General features: G+C 36.4%; 1 protein-coding gene across 4 annotated transcripts in view; it reads right to left on the bottom strand.

The window, feature by feature from the left end:
- The window catches only part of CDH8 (cadherin 8), a 383,989-nt gene that overhangs the window by 196,987 nt on the left and 171,565 nt on the right, over positions 1 to 15,437 (bottom strand). For all 4 annotated transcript variants that reach the window (XM_017543294.1, XM_037743753.1, XM_017543295.2 and 1 more), the window contains exon 4: positions 421 to 540. In XM_017543294.1, coding sequence (XP_017398783.1) covers positions 421 to 540 — 120 coding nt within the window. The remainder of the gene's footprint in view (positions 1 to 420; positions 541 to 15,437) is intronic.

Here is a 15,437-nt window from a genome sequence, read left to right as displayed (position 1 = left end):
TCTAATCTTCATCACAATACTATGTGGTGGGTTCCATACCCATTTTATAGATGTGCAAATTGGAACTTAGATACTTTTCAAGCATCACACAGCCAATAAGCAACTGAGTTTTTACTTAAATCTAATATTTAAGTTTGTCTGATGCATAACCACATACTTCCCTTTATTCCAGGATGAAAAATGGTGTCAGGCCATGTTTTAAACAGGTGATGTGCTACAAAGGCTCTGTGATTTGTTGCAATCAGCATCAAAATGATTGTAGGGCTCACCACGTACCTCACATTGCATATTCGAATATTATTGAGGCAGGCAGTGAAATATTTAAACATAATATTTCATAATCCAAAATCCAAATCCCAAGAAAAGTGTTTCCCTGAAGCAAAAACATGGAAAAAAGAATTTGAAATTTAGGCCACAAACCTGTTTCAGGCTCAATGGAAAAATAAGGCTGCCCTTCCAATATACTATAAACCAACTTTGCACTGTTTCCATAAACTGGGTCATCAGCGTCGGTTGCTGTTACATTAGTGACAGACGTACCTAATAAAAAAGAAAAAGAAAAAATAAAATAATTAACACATTGTTCTGTGCCAAGAGCTAAATTTTGTCAAGTATTTTGTGCAGAAATCTATGTGTAGGGAATAAAAGGAAAAGAAATCTTTTTAAAAAGATGAAGATAAAGTGCTCTGTCATAGCTTCAACCATATCTAAGTCTTTTAAAATAAAGAGTCCTGGAGTACTACATAAAGATACTTTTAGTATCTGTATTATTTAAGATTCCTTTGTAGTTTACATTTTAAAGAGAGGTATTAGATGCATGTGGGATTGGGGAATATGCAAAAGAATCCTAACAAAGAAATATGAAATGTAAAGTTAATAATATAATATACCATGTCACATTTACGTCTTACAAGAGCACAACTAAATGAACCTGGAAAAATTGGCTGCTGAAGAAAAGTCTACAGAAGTATCAAAATAATATTTTATCCCATCTTATTTAATTCTTCACAACATAAAATTAGATCTGAACCACCAATGAATCATCTTGCTTACATAATTAAGAATGATGGATAACAGAATCAAAACCTTTTATCCAAACTTATTTTTTATTCTCTCATTCATTCAACAATTGAGTATATACAGCTGGCCTGTTATGGAGTATATATATTAAAATATAGGGGAATTTTAATGCCCTGATGGAAAGCGTTTGCTTTACCTTGTAGTAAATAGGGAAGAGATTTTAATTAAAAAGCATACCTCTATATTTTGGATTTAAAGAGCAACCAAATCTCTATACATTTTGGTACCATTTAATAAAATGACTCCCACCTGCCTCCTCAAGTATATTGTTGGCAGACATGTAGGCAATCAAACACACACACACACACACACACACACACACACGCACACACACGACCACGACGACAAATCTTTACAGTCAAGAAGCTCAGAAGCTCACAGGTTGGTTGGGAATAAGAAGAGGAAGGGACAGACAAATAGAAAAAGAAATGCAGCTGAATGTAGTAGCACCAACTATGGATCCCTCACTTAGTCCAGGACAGACAGGGTGATCAGGAACATTTTTCTAAGAGAGGTTGCCTTCAGTTAAATCATTTAAAAAAGGTAGAGTTTAACCAGGAGAAGGGCCCGAAGGAATTCCAACAAGAAGATAAACATAAGTAAAGGCAAAATCTTGTGAAAGACTATGGAAAGTTCTGGGCATCCCTGAAAACAGAGAGAAATTGAGAAAGTCTGGTGTAGTAACAAGAATCACATGCTGTGAAGGCAGGACCAATGTCTTCATTCAGCAAGTGCTGAAAATATAATAGTTACTGAATATACGTTTACTCATTGAATAAATAGGTGAGTGAATAAAGTACCTGATGATTTAATGAGAAACAGCAGGTAGGTGTTACAGATTAGCTTCCTTGGAAGTAGACTCTGAGATAAAGATTTCCTGCTACACTTTCATTGGAGAGTGTTTTTAACCAGTATCTGTGGGGTATTGAAAAGGACACATTTGGACAGAAGCATCTGGGATGTGATGCAGAGACAACAAAGGCCTCACTGGACCCCATAGGTCTCTAGAGATGGAATACCCATAGAGGAAATGGGCCAGGCTTTTATATTCCAGCAGTAAATAGCTATAGCATGCAAGATGCCCCTGAGAATGGAGCCTTGGTCTTGGTCCAAGCAGATCCTTTCAGAGGAGGACAACTATAAAATGGTGACATGAAGTACTGGTGTTTAGCAGTCAGCAATTAGCATGCTCAGAAACTGGGGGAAGAGCGGCATATCTCAGAGTTTACTGAAATAGGGTAGAACTTTCGCAAGAGCTTGTCCGTCAATATCTTTTGGAAGTATTTTGAATTACAGTCACTATACGTGAAAAAGTAATAATATTTGTTGAGCAGTTGATAGTCCTGCAAAATTGGAATTTCTACTCAGAATGATGACTCAGAGGTTCTACAAAATTTGCAGTTATAAAAAAATGCATTCAATGCCTCTTGTGTGACACATTCCACCAGATGCAAGTAACTCATCAACTAGCTAGCAAAAACGAACACATGGGAGTATAACATTTGTAGCTATTTAAATATTACATAAGATGTGGAATAATTGGAAGTAAAACCTTCTAGGTGAAAGGTAGATAATGAGATAAAATTGCCAAAAAATATTTAGAAAGAGGGTGACATGACAGAAAATGTCTGTTGTCAAAGCTAAGCCTGGATATTCAAGCTAAGAAGAAGATATAGGGGAATTTTAATGCCAAGATGGGGAGCACTGGCTTCCCCTGTAGGAAATAGGGAAGAAATTTCAGTTAAAGAGAAAACCCAGATTGTGGGCCACTCTCTCTGTTAGGGCCTCCAGATTTAATTGGAAATAGAGACACAGATTAGAAGACCAGACTTGTTATGAGGTTACAACAGCAGTTCAGTTAAGACAGAATACAACATTAACACTGAGTAATGACAATAAAAGTGGATATCAATGTTAATTCCCTTGGTTTGATATTTTTGCTAAGATGTGAAGCTGAAGGTAAACTGAGTGAGGTGTCACTATGGTTTGGATGTGTCCCCTCCAAAATTCAGGTGAGGCCAACATAAGAATATAAGAGGTGGGGCCTTTAAGAGGTGATTGGGCCATGAGGGTACCTCCCTCACAAATGGGATTAGGTGCCTTTATAAAAGAGCTTAACAGAGGGAGTTTTTCTCTCTCTTGCCCTTCCACCTTTTATCATATGAGGACACAGTGTTTCTTCCCTCCAGATGACACCAAGAAGGCCTTCACCACATGCTGTGCCTTGATTTTGGACTTCCCAGCCTCCAGCACTATGAAAAAAATGATTTTTTTCTTTGTTATTTACCCAGTTTTAGGTATTTTGTTATAAGCAGCACAAGATAGACTAAGGCTGGGGTAGGTAGTAACTATTTTTGCAACTTTTCTGTAAGTCCAAAATTAGTTCAAAAATCAAAGAAAAAGAACGAATAATAAAAAAAGACTCCAGAGTTACTGAAATAACTAACAGATTTCAGAGACTGATGAGAAAGAGGTCTCTTTCAGGCACAAGACCGGGTAGCAAATTTTTGGCTTCGTTTTGTAATCTAGTGCATTTACACTGATTTTTTAAGGAGAAATTATGTTTCCCCATTATGAAGTAACACATTATCAGAAAAAAATAAGTCAAGTGTAATCTCCAGTATGATATTAAGTCAATAAATCTGAAAATTTAGTTCCGGTGACTGCCTAGGTAATCGAAAAGGAAAAGTGAACACATAGTCAAAACTTCCTGTCATTATCAAAATTACCTTCTGGTAGGTGACTCTTAAAGTAGGAAATGACTTCATAGAGAAAAGATAAATCCAAATACTTTCTGAAAAACAGTATCATTTTATTTATGCACAGGGTTGGTGCATTTGGTCAGAGTAGTGTGGAGTTAACAGTTTTGCATATAAAATAGTTCTGACCTCTTCTGAAATGCTTATCTGTTTCTTTGAGCGAATCCTTTAACCTGTCTTAACCTCAGATTTAAATCTACAAAACATAATAAGATTATTGTGTGATTTAAGCAAAATAATATATGTAGGTGCCTATCACAGAAGTAACAACATGCTAATCCAGTGAGTACTAAATGTCTGTGTATTACATTTTACCCTCTGAAAAACAGATCCTTTACATCCTTTCCACATCTATGGAATAATAAAATGGAGACAGATTTTTAAAACATCCTTCCAGGAAACCTGATGCAAAATAATACTTTTAAATGCCTGTAGTGTGCATCAAACTTTTTAAAATTAGCTTCATCCATTCTCTCTAGAGATACTGATTTCTATTTTGATTACTTTGAACTACTATTCAGATTTGCTTGTAAAGTGAAGTATTCTTTTCTCATATCCCATAGTCATGCAAATTATTTCTTGTTAAATAGAAGATAGGGTATTTTCTCTGGAGTTTACAAGACTGATGATGACCATGTCTATTTCTGTTGATCTGATCTTATTATGAGAGACAGCTCATCGAGTTATTATTACTGGTGCTGGAGTTAGGGGTTGGTTTCCATCTTCCGCATCCTCTGTGATTCAGTTTTTCATAAGCAAAGATAAATAGTTTTTTTATTCTACAAACCTCAAAGTTTTCTGTGAGGATCAAATGTAATCATGTAAAGTATAGAAAATTGGCAAAGGGGATACATTTGGAGTCAAAATGTCTTGAACCAGAACATCTATTTTATATTTCATCTCCAATTTTTACTAGCTCTGTGTCCTTGGCCAAGTAACAAAAGTTTTCCAAGCTTTGATTCCTTAATCTGTAAGAAGAAAGGTAAGCATTGTTGTTACATCATAGGCTTGTTGAGAAAATTAAATGGATTAATGTATGCAAAGAGCACAGAAGAGTTATTGACATTAGGAGCTTACTGTCACTATTGTTACATTATGTGTGTATACAGGTAAAACTAAATAACAATCTAACCTTTTACAATTTTAGATGGTAGTGAATGCTTTAATTTATAATTAAGTATAGTTTTGCATAATGGCTTTGATAATAGATTTTAATAAATTTGAGGAAAAACACAAAAAGACGATCTCAAATGTAGCAATATATCCACATGCTTAGAAAGAAAATGATTTTGTTAGTAAAACAAAAGAAAACACACACACACACACACACACACACACACACACACACACACAAGTCTCTCATTCTTCCATCCAGTATAACAATTCATCTCACATCAGTTTCCTCTTTGGTATAAAACTGCTCTGAGATCATAAATAAAAAGTATTTTATAAATAAAAAGTGTTCTGTGTAAAAGCTTATATACTAAGCAGGAGGCTAGGCGCTGGACACGTCGTCAAGTTTCTCGATGTTATTTGAATGGATGGCATTTTAGTATAAGTTTCTCAGTGTTATTTGAATGGATGGCATTTTGAATGAATGTCGTATCTCCCAGTCCATGCCAAGATGAACTACTGGGCTGGGGACTGCAACAGAGCTAAGACAAGCTTTTGCCCTCATCCTCATCCAAAATATTTCTGCTTGATGTTAGATTTCCTGGAAATCCACATCCTTCAGCTTTAGACATCTGAAAATGAAAAGGCAGCACTACTTTCTGTCAAGGACGATGTTTCCCCTAATAGTGATTCAAGACTGTTGATGCACCTGTATGCTGGAATAGATGTGTGTGTAGGTTCTGTGGGTGCATTTATCAGGAGATTGCTTGCGGCAGAAAAGATTGCTAGTCGAGCTGCAATGTACACTTCTCCATGGAAATACACGCAGAATGCAGACCACAGAGGCAAATTAAAAAGTGTAAACCTTGCAGGATAATGTTTCTTCAAAGCCGCAAGTGTTGGTGTGTGATAAATAGGACCCTAAGTAATACCCAAGAAATATAGCAACCAGGATTCTCTGTTTGTGTTTTCATTTGGAACTGTTTTTGTCCCTTTGTCAAGGATACAAGAGACTCATTTAGCTAGTGACTATAAATTTGACACTGTGCCATTTCTCCAAGAAAGCCCCTATTATAATCCAACTTGATACTGATCCTAATTATAATAATATAGCTGTTGTATTTCCAGCTGTTGTCAACAAAAATGATCCCTGTCACCACAATTCAGCCTGCTAGTATCAAGCTGAGTTTGAACACATCAATTCCAAGGTGAATTTGGCTTTAAACAATCTTTTTTTTTTTTTTTTTTTTTTTTTTTTTTTTTTTTTTCCCTCATTTAAGTGAAATTTGCCAATGTGCTGCTTGGATTTTAATTGACAAAAGGCTCACAGTATCATGTGCCTGTTGCCACACCTGAAAGTTTCCTCCCATTATTTTACCCCCTTCCCACATAATAGCAGCAAAACTACAGGCAAAATTAACCATCAAAGATGCTACACTGTCAGGGTAGAGGTTCCAGTTTGCCGACAAACTAAGATGAAAGGCCTTTGGGAAAATGAGATGTTGGGGTCTGGGTAGCGCAACTCTGTTAGCTAGGCTATACTGTTTTTTATGAGTGTGTCAGCACACCAATTCTGCACATTATTCAGAAAGAAAAATGCTGGTGCTGACACCCGGAGCAGGAAAACAAAGGTTTGGTGCAGCGTAAAAATGTGCACACTGGAATAGCTAAAACTCTTATGATGAGTAGAACACAAATTCCATTTGCAAAGAGTCATTTGCAATACGTTTTTACAAAATCAGCATTCCAATACCAAGTGGGAAAATAAAGAGGCAGAAACTTTGAATAACTGAAAATCAGAACAATGCGCATTCCTAGTCTCCTACTATGCTCTTCAAACTTTTTATTTAACCTACTAGCAATCCTGTCCAAGTGCAGTATGTACAATCCACAGACAAAGTGTTTGGCATTATCATCTGAAAATGTCTTACTTAAATATTCACATATCCGAAAGATCACTGGCCTAAAAGATCATAGCAATGATGCAACTGCCTTCATTCATTTTAATAAAACTAAACCCTCAACCCAACTCCTCTCATCCTCCTTATTAATTCCCCTAAGTACTGTGCAATACAAATAGGTGTTGGGGCAGAGGGATTGCCATGACAACCTGTTTTTGGGTTGTTGTTGAATAGCAGAGCAGTAATTTCATAAGCCTGCATAACTTGTTGATGTTTCAATGATCCCTTACTAGAAGTAGAAGCTTCTGGTCCTGGATGTTTTAAACGTGTCAGACAGAATTCATTATTTCTTAGTTTTATGCAAAATGATCTGGGATACTTCCGTACTTGCCTGTCACGTATTTCTGGAGGTTTTGTGTTGGTTGGTTGATTGGTTGATTGGTTGGTTGTCTCCACCCACTCCCCATCACACTGCTTCCTCCATCAAGTTACAACAGAGCACCAACCTGATGTGCTTAAGGAAAAAGCTGAGAAATAAGTGCAGGCAGCACATGCATTCATTTTTCTTTGCATGTCTCTAACTGATACCATAGTCTTCAACATTCACTTTTCTTGAAGGGCCTCAAGCAAATTCCCGCTGTGGAAAACATACCCTAAATTCTACCAGTATTTTTCAGTTTTGCTATCTAATTATAGAATACACATGCCAAATATCCAAATCTCAAGGGGCACCTTAGGTGTGTCTTTGCAGGAGGAGGAAGATTAAACATGGATCAGCCAAAATTAAGCCTCCTTTATTTTAACCCTAGATAAGGCTATTTCATCCCCAGCCAAGATCTAGGGGAAATAATAGTGAATTATTACCATCTGACAGTTCAACTTTAAGCAGGAAGACAGGGATTCCAATTCCTTCCAGGAACTTCTGCTCTGAATTACAGTTGGTTAACTACAAGAGTGATGTCAAGCTGGTAACAGATGATCAAACCCTTCTCTTTTGTGGGTAATCATTCTTGCCATTTACAAAAGCCAATTGAATCAGAGGCAGAGGAAGCATGGGCTTGCCATTTTGTTTCAGAAACCTCTCTTTTATGACACATACCACACAATGGAATCCTCAACGATTAGTTTCCTATCTTTCTTTTTTTGCAAAGGCCTACTCTCTGCTCACTGGGTGTTCTCCTTACGTGCCAACTCTCAGCCTGTAGTGAAATGTTGCTGCCAAATTCCACATGCTCCAAATTAAATTTATTATGGGAACGGAGACAGATTCTTAACTGCAGTCAGGCGGATGGACAGCACCGAAATGTATCCTGTCATTTCTCTGGCTTCAGGATTTGGGACATAAACCAGGGAAATAAAATTCAGTTTCCATATTTTATACTAGAGAATTTAGGGAACCAAACAGTTTTGTAACTTAATGAAACATCCATGCACACTTAACATTGTGCTTTTAGAATGAGTCTGAAACTTTCTGAAACAATTAAACACTTTAGAAAATGCGTTTGAGCACACAGATGTCTTCTGTTCACCCATGCATCATTCCAGCAAACATCTGTAATGTGCATTGGGTGAGAGAAATGGAAAATATCATATGAAAATGTGTAACTGTAGAATCTTAGCCATGTTTACTATGCACAGGGGAGAAGTACCTTCTGTATCCCTCACAAACAATGCTGGCATGGTAGCCTACCCACTGTTTTTGCAAATAGATAATGATGACAATTGGAGACCTGGTTGTGAAAACTAATAAGCTGCCTGTTTTACAGTTCTATGTGAATAAATACACCTTTTTGGAATTGGGATGGCTCTATTTCTAACACAACAGAAGAAAGGTATTTTCTTTTCACAGGCTGCTAATTCCCAGCAATCAAACCTTTGCTAATTTGCTACCTATAGAATAAAATCCTGTAAATGCTTGAGAACTAAATAGCACCATAAATGCTTTAGACTGGCAGTGATCGATATCCATGCTGACCTTGAACAACTATGCTACTGTTGGCAATACAGATGCCCAGATGCCTTCTATAATGTGTGAAAACTACAGTAGGTAGAAATGCCATTCATCCTGAAATCCCAGCACTTTGGGAGGGTGAGGCAGGTGTATTACTTGAGCCTAGTAATTCAACACTAGCCTGGGCAACATGGCCAAACCCTGTCTGTACAAAAATACAAAAATTAGTTGGCGGTGGTGGCATGCACCTATATATAGTCCCAGCTTCTTGGGAGGCTGAGGTGGGAGGATCACCTGAGCCTCGGAAGTCGAGGCTGGAGTGAGCCGTGATCATGCTACTGCACTCCAGGCTGGGTGACAGTGTGAAAGCCAGTCTCAGTTTTAAAAAAATGTAATTCATTCTATTTGAGTAAATGAACTAATTTATTCAATCATTCAATGGCTATTTGCATAGTATATACTGTATGCCAAGCAGCAAGTTCGATGTGAAGGGTACAAGGATATGCACGAAAGCTAGTGTTTCTCTCCTAGTAGCATTTGAAGTTTACTTTAGCAGGGTTTTCACCTGATTTTTCTGTATTGTAGGAAACTGCAAATTTTCATTAAATGTATTTTCTAGAAGGAAGTATGATATAGTCAAAAGTATGCATATATAGTGTATATATATACATACTACATATATAATTGTAGTATACAATTACATAGTGTGTGTGTGTATATATACATAAACATATTACATAATTGTATATCAGATGTTTTTGTTGACATTATTTGGTTAGACTGAGATCATATTCTACATCCATGACTTAACACTCTCATACAGCAATCTAATATTTTTACATCAATAAAACTCCATTTCTTTATCTAAAAAAATAGAATAGTACCACCTACTTCCTATTCTTATTCTGAGGCTCCATAAAAATAACCTACAATTATTAGCATTTCATAGGTGAGAGAACTTTGCTTGAGACAAACCCTGCACTCTCTAGGGCATGCTAGTTTATTTTAATTTAATAAATGTAAGACCAAGATGCATGAGAACAGAGATATAACCATTATAGCAGCTATTCATTTTTTTGTTCCTCTAGAATTAGCTTACTTTTCTAGTTAAAAACCAGGACTTTAAAAAATGATAATACTGTAGCAGGAGTTACCCTCCTTTTTCCAATGTGAAAGACAAAATCCTATCAAATTTCAAACATGGCAAAGTGAAAAGCCACTTAGCTATTGAGCTATTGAGGAATGAAAGTCTTCGATGAAACAGGTTTAATTTCACAATTATTACAAGAACTGTGATTTCAAAGAGATTTAAGAAAAAATATTTACTAACTGACATAACATATAATATATCAATGATGTCACTAAAATGGAAGTAAATTGGGCTAATCTCCTATTTGAGCCCTTCATTGTTTTAATATTTTTTTTTAAATATTGAGATCTTGCTGTGTCAAACTTCAGAAACTGCAGTTAGAAGATCTCTAAAGGGGTAGACTACTAGAGAGCCAAACTGGAACAATTAGCTACTAAATGATGTGATCAAATGTAGTGGGTGACATAGAAATACTGAAGAACACAGGAGGGGCAGATAAACAATTAAAGCAAAGTTCTTGGTATGAGGGGACATTGCTATTGAAATTAGGTAGAAAAAGATGATCACAGATCAATGTCCACAGGTGGGGCTGCAAATCTAGAAAGAGACCCATGAATTAGACTAATCAGTTTGGGGCTTAGTTTAGGACAATGAAAAGTTAGTAAAGAGTTTTAAACAGCGCTTTACACTAATTACCCAGATCTTTGTAATAATCCCAACTACTTTATTTACTCCACTACTCATTCCATTTCTGTGATTCCACAACTATCCACGTAGCTCAGTCTGACCCAGATTCAAGATTTAGTTGATTCCTAAGTTGAATCATTCCCTCTTCTGAACTCTCAAAATACTTTATTTGATTGTCTCTAGGGGCACCTTTACTTTTATATATAAATTGCAGTGCATACAGATTTTCCCCTTTTAGACTAAAAGCTTCTTAGGAACAATATTCTTTCTTATTCTCTCAACTTTCCCTCTCATCCTCCCCTCCAGAATTAACCCATTATTTCATAACATGGCTCTGTCACTTTGCTCAAATCATAAGTATGATTCTACGTTGTCCTTGTTATACAAGTGCTGAGAACAATACTGACATGAAATATTTATTCATTTAATATTTGCAACAAGCCTCTGAGAGTCTGCTATGAATATCTCAATTCAAACAGGAAGAAATAAAGCCTGAATTTATAACCACACAAGAATGCTCCCAAATCTGCCCTCTTAACTCCTACACAAACACTATCATGTTTCTGAATTTTACATCTTCAAGTGCTGAGAATATGAACTAGTATTTTTATTTTTCTCCCTAGCACTTCAGAAAATGCCTTGCATAGAAATATTTGTTGGGCAAATATATAAATAAGAGAATGAATAGCTTATTTTCTTTTGGAAGATATTCAGAAATTAATGTAGTACATTGATCTATTGATGTCCTGAATTAGGTGTTATGTCTACTGTTCCATCTTACTCTCATTTTGAATTTATTAAAGAATAACGATAAGGGTTTTCTCTACTCTTAAAAGAGTACTCATGAGCTTGTCTTCTTAGAGTTGAACCCACTCCAAATGTAAGCCAGTATTAGCTCCAAACAGAGGCTAGTATGATATTAAACTCTTACTTAAGCTCCTGAAAACTTCCTATAGAGGAAATAATGAACTGAGGACATTATCACATTATCACATAAGATCAAGTATGGAACTTGCCACTTTTGGGATTATGTCAACACTCAAAAAGTGTCAGATTTTGAAGCATTTCAAACTTTGAATTTTCAGATAAGGGGACTCAATCTGTAGTGAGACCTTGGTACGTGTATGCCTAGACAGAGTTGTTAAAAAATATATTGAAAACTCTACGTGATTTAATTAAAATCTTGGCAAACACAAAATAATATGTGAAAGGCTATGCAATGGGTTTAAAAAGAATGATTAAGGCTCTGCCAACATCTGGAGGCTTTTAAATTGGGAGGATGAAAAGAGGAGGGAGAGAGGGTGAGATGAGAGAAATAAAAGAACTGATTATGTTTTTAGCCCTGAAGATGTGCTGATGAATATGACGCAGACCATATTCTCAAGTAACCTAATGAAATGTTAGCAAGAAAATTGAATAGATGCTGTATTTATTCAACATGTTCCTTCATTTCTCTTCATTGGTATCCTTCTTTATCTTTATTCTCACTTCCTTAGTCTCTTATTCTCATACTATACATGTTTGTCAATTGCTGTATGCCACCAAAGTGCTCCTGGTCTTGGAATATCAAAGATGAATATCGGTCCTTCCTGGTCATTGGGAAGCTAGCTCACAGCCTACTTGGGGAAGAAGCACAGAAAAAAATAACATTATTGCCTACACTGTAAGCTAAGTATGTTGCAGGGGTTGTGGATGTGCAGAGAAGGTTGACCCCGAGCCCTGCTCCTAGGGAAAGGTGTAGGGCAAGTTGGAGGTATGTAAGGAAAATCTTCCTGATGAAGTGACATGATGAATAGCCCAACTTTAAAGGTAGTCTGAGCTTTCACAATATTGACTATTCTAGTAAATGAACAATGTATGTGTCCATGTATACACGTGTAAGTTTTGTTTTGCCCCCCAATCCTCAAATTTGATTACATTGAAGTAAGACTTCTTCCAAAACTGGGTTTCATTTGAAATGCAACTCAAAGTACACAAATCTATGTTTACAACACATTTAGAAATATATTTTTTTAATTTCTTTAAATTTTAATCAGGATGCCATACTGGGAAATAGCAACTTTGCTAGGTGCTTATTAAAGGTAAATGCAAAAATTAGCAGATTTGAAAGACACACACGAATAATTTGAGGAAATATCAAAGAAAATTCTGACATTATTTTTTTTAAATGAAGTAATAAAGTCCTGCACCCAATTCAATTCTGTTTCCTCTCCTTTCAGTTCTTCCTAGTTGCCATATTTAAGAATTTTAGATGGAATAGGAGAAAAAGACCATATACATTTTCCAACAGCTGCGCCTTTCAAGCTATATTTTACAACATCTGCAACATTTTTCTTCTTAACATTTGTACTACGTTTATGTTTACCCTTTGGGCTAATTTGTAGTTGACCCCAGTAATATAGCCCTTTTAGTCAACATTTTGTGACAGACAATCATTGATTTAGCAGTCTTGCAGAGTGCCTTAAAAATCGATGTATCTAGAAGAAATAACTGGTGGAACTTCATCATATCACATCTTGTTTTTATCACAAATTTCCAATTTACCAAGTTCTTGTCTCATTATTTATACCAGACAGGGCATGCTGATGAGATACACAACCCGTTCTGTCCCTTTTGGCAATCCATTTATAACTGAAGCACAATTAATATCTTTACAGCTGTTCTCCAGGCGGAAAGAAAAATGCAGCAGCAAGTATTTTGTACATGTTTGATTGTAAATGTGTGAAGTGAGGAGCATCAGGAAATGTCTAAAAACGTGGAATCTGAGCTTTCCTTGTTTTTAAATTCTCCAGGGGATATGTTTTCAAAACAGCATTTCATACAGGAAGATAAGCTACCTTGAGGAGATTTCCATATTTTCCAAGAGAATAATTAGAAATCAGGATAATCATTAAACAAAGAATTCACAAACGGCTCTCTTTCAAAGATAAGGATTTCCCCAAAAGTGGTATGTTATTTCAAGTTTTTCATTACTGTAAACAGAAAGTATCTGACACAGGCCTCAATCAGTTTAGAAAGTTCATTTTGCCAAGGTTAAGAGCATGCCCGTGACACAGCCTCCAGAGGTCCTGACAACATGCACTCACGGTAGTTGGGGTTTTTTATGCTGAAACTCACTAAATTTCAAGAGTGTGTCACATCATTTGGACCTCCTTTTCTAATCCATTGCCAATTGCCTGTTTTACTGTCAAATATTAGTCTATAACTAGAATACTAATAATTACCACCAAATATAGAGGAATTTCTATGTTTCTGGCATAAGTACTTATTTACTTGACATAATTATCTTGTTTAGACTTAGACTAAATTATATTCAGATTTCTAAAAAAGGATAGGCATAAATAGGTACTCAATAAATGTCTATTTTTAATTCATTCATTTATTCAATTACAGATGTGTTTTTTGTATAGACACTTATGGCATAATTATAAGAGCACCCCAATAGTTAGTACACCAATAGTTAGCACCCCAATAGTTAGTACAACCAGGAAAACACACCCTCCCACACACACACACACACACACTCATATGGTAAGCACCTTTTTCTTTTTTTAGAGACAGCATCTCACTCTGTCACCCAAGTTGAGTGCAGTGGTATCATCACAACTCACTGCAGCCTTGACCTCCCAGATCCAAGCAATCCTCCCACCTCAACTTCCCAAGTAGCTAGGATTACAGGTGTGTGCCACTATGGCAGGCTTTTTTTTTCTTTCTTTTAATAGAGACAGGATCTGGTCTTGAACTCCCAGACTCAAGCAATCCTCTCACCTTGGCCTTACAAAGTGCTGGGATTGCAGACATGAGCCACTGTGCTCAGCCTAGCTAAGGATCTTAAAGAGAAAATTCAAATATGGGCAAATGTTTTCATGTTAGATTCTGATGTGACAAATAAATACTTAAGCATTTAGAACATCATTGATTATGTTTACAATAATAATAAATAATATTTTAAAGCTGAACATAAAACAGGATACACAAACTGAAAACAACCAAAGGGAAATATGAAGACACATTCATTGTTAAAAACCACAACAAAAAGCTAAAATGTTGGGGCTACTGGTCTGAGCCCAATAATCAACAGATGTGGGGTCTGCAGCCAGAAGCTAGTTCTGACTAACAGTAAATTGCATGTACTTAACTGTTATGCTCTATTGTTCTATATAACACACACACACACACACACACACACACACAAAACCAAAAACATACAGAAATGAATAGTTACCTGAAATCCAAAATGTGGAGATACTCACTGTCCATATTTTAAAACCATCAAACAAAGCACAATATATCAGAAAACAGAGCAGTATATCCATCCAGTGTGAGACGAACTCTGCTCTGCATGAATTGTTTCTCCACCAGGACTAGAATCCCCTGAAAACCTATGTTTACAATGCAAATCCTGGGTCTGACTCAACGGAAAGCAACTTAGAATCTCAGGGGTTCAGGAGTCTACTTCACATATTGACCCAAGGAAAAGAGCTAACTGTGAGTTAGGACAGAGGAAAAGATGCTTACATCCTTTTAAAAGCATTATGTCATCTCAAATTTTTAATTACTGAAAATCAAAAGTATTACCACTGGGCATGGTGACTCACACCTGTAATCCCAGCACTTTGGGCGGCCGAAGCTGGCAGATCACTTGAGGTCAGGAGTTCAAGACCAGCCTGGCCAATGTGGTGAAACCCCGTCTCTATTAAAAATACAAAAATTAGCCAGGCATGGTGGTGGACTCCTATAATCCCAGCTACTCAGGAGGTTGAGGCAGGAGAATCTCTTGTACCCAGGAGGCAGAGGTTGCACTGAGCCAAGATCATGCCATTGCACTCTAGTCTGGGCAACAAGAGCTAAACTCT

Source organism: Cebus imitator, unplaced genomic scaffold (assembly GCF_001604975.1).
Source record: "Cebus imitator isolate Cc_AM_T3 unplaced genomic scaffold, Cebus_imitator-1.0 Scaffold151, whole genome shotgun sequence".
NCBI classification, from domain to species: domain Eukaryota; kingdom Metazoa; phylum Chordata; class Mammalia; order Primates; family Cebidae; genus Cebus; species Cebus imitator.
This window is presented reverse-complemented; position numbering and strand designations above follow the sequence as displayed.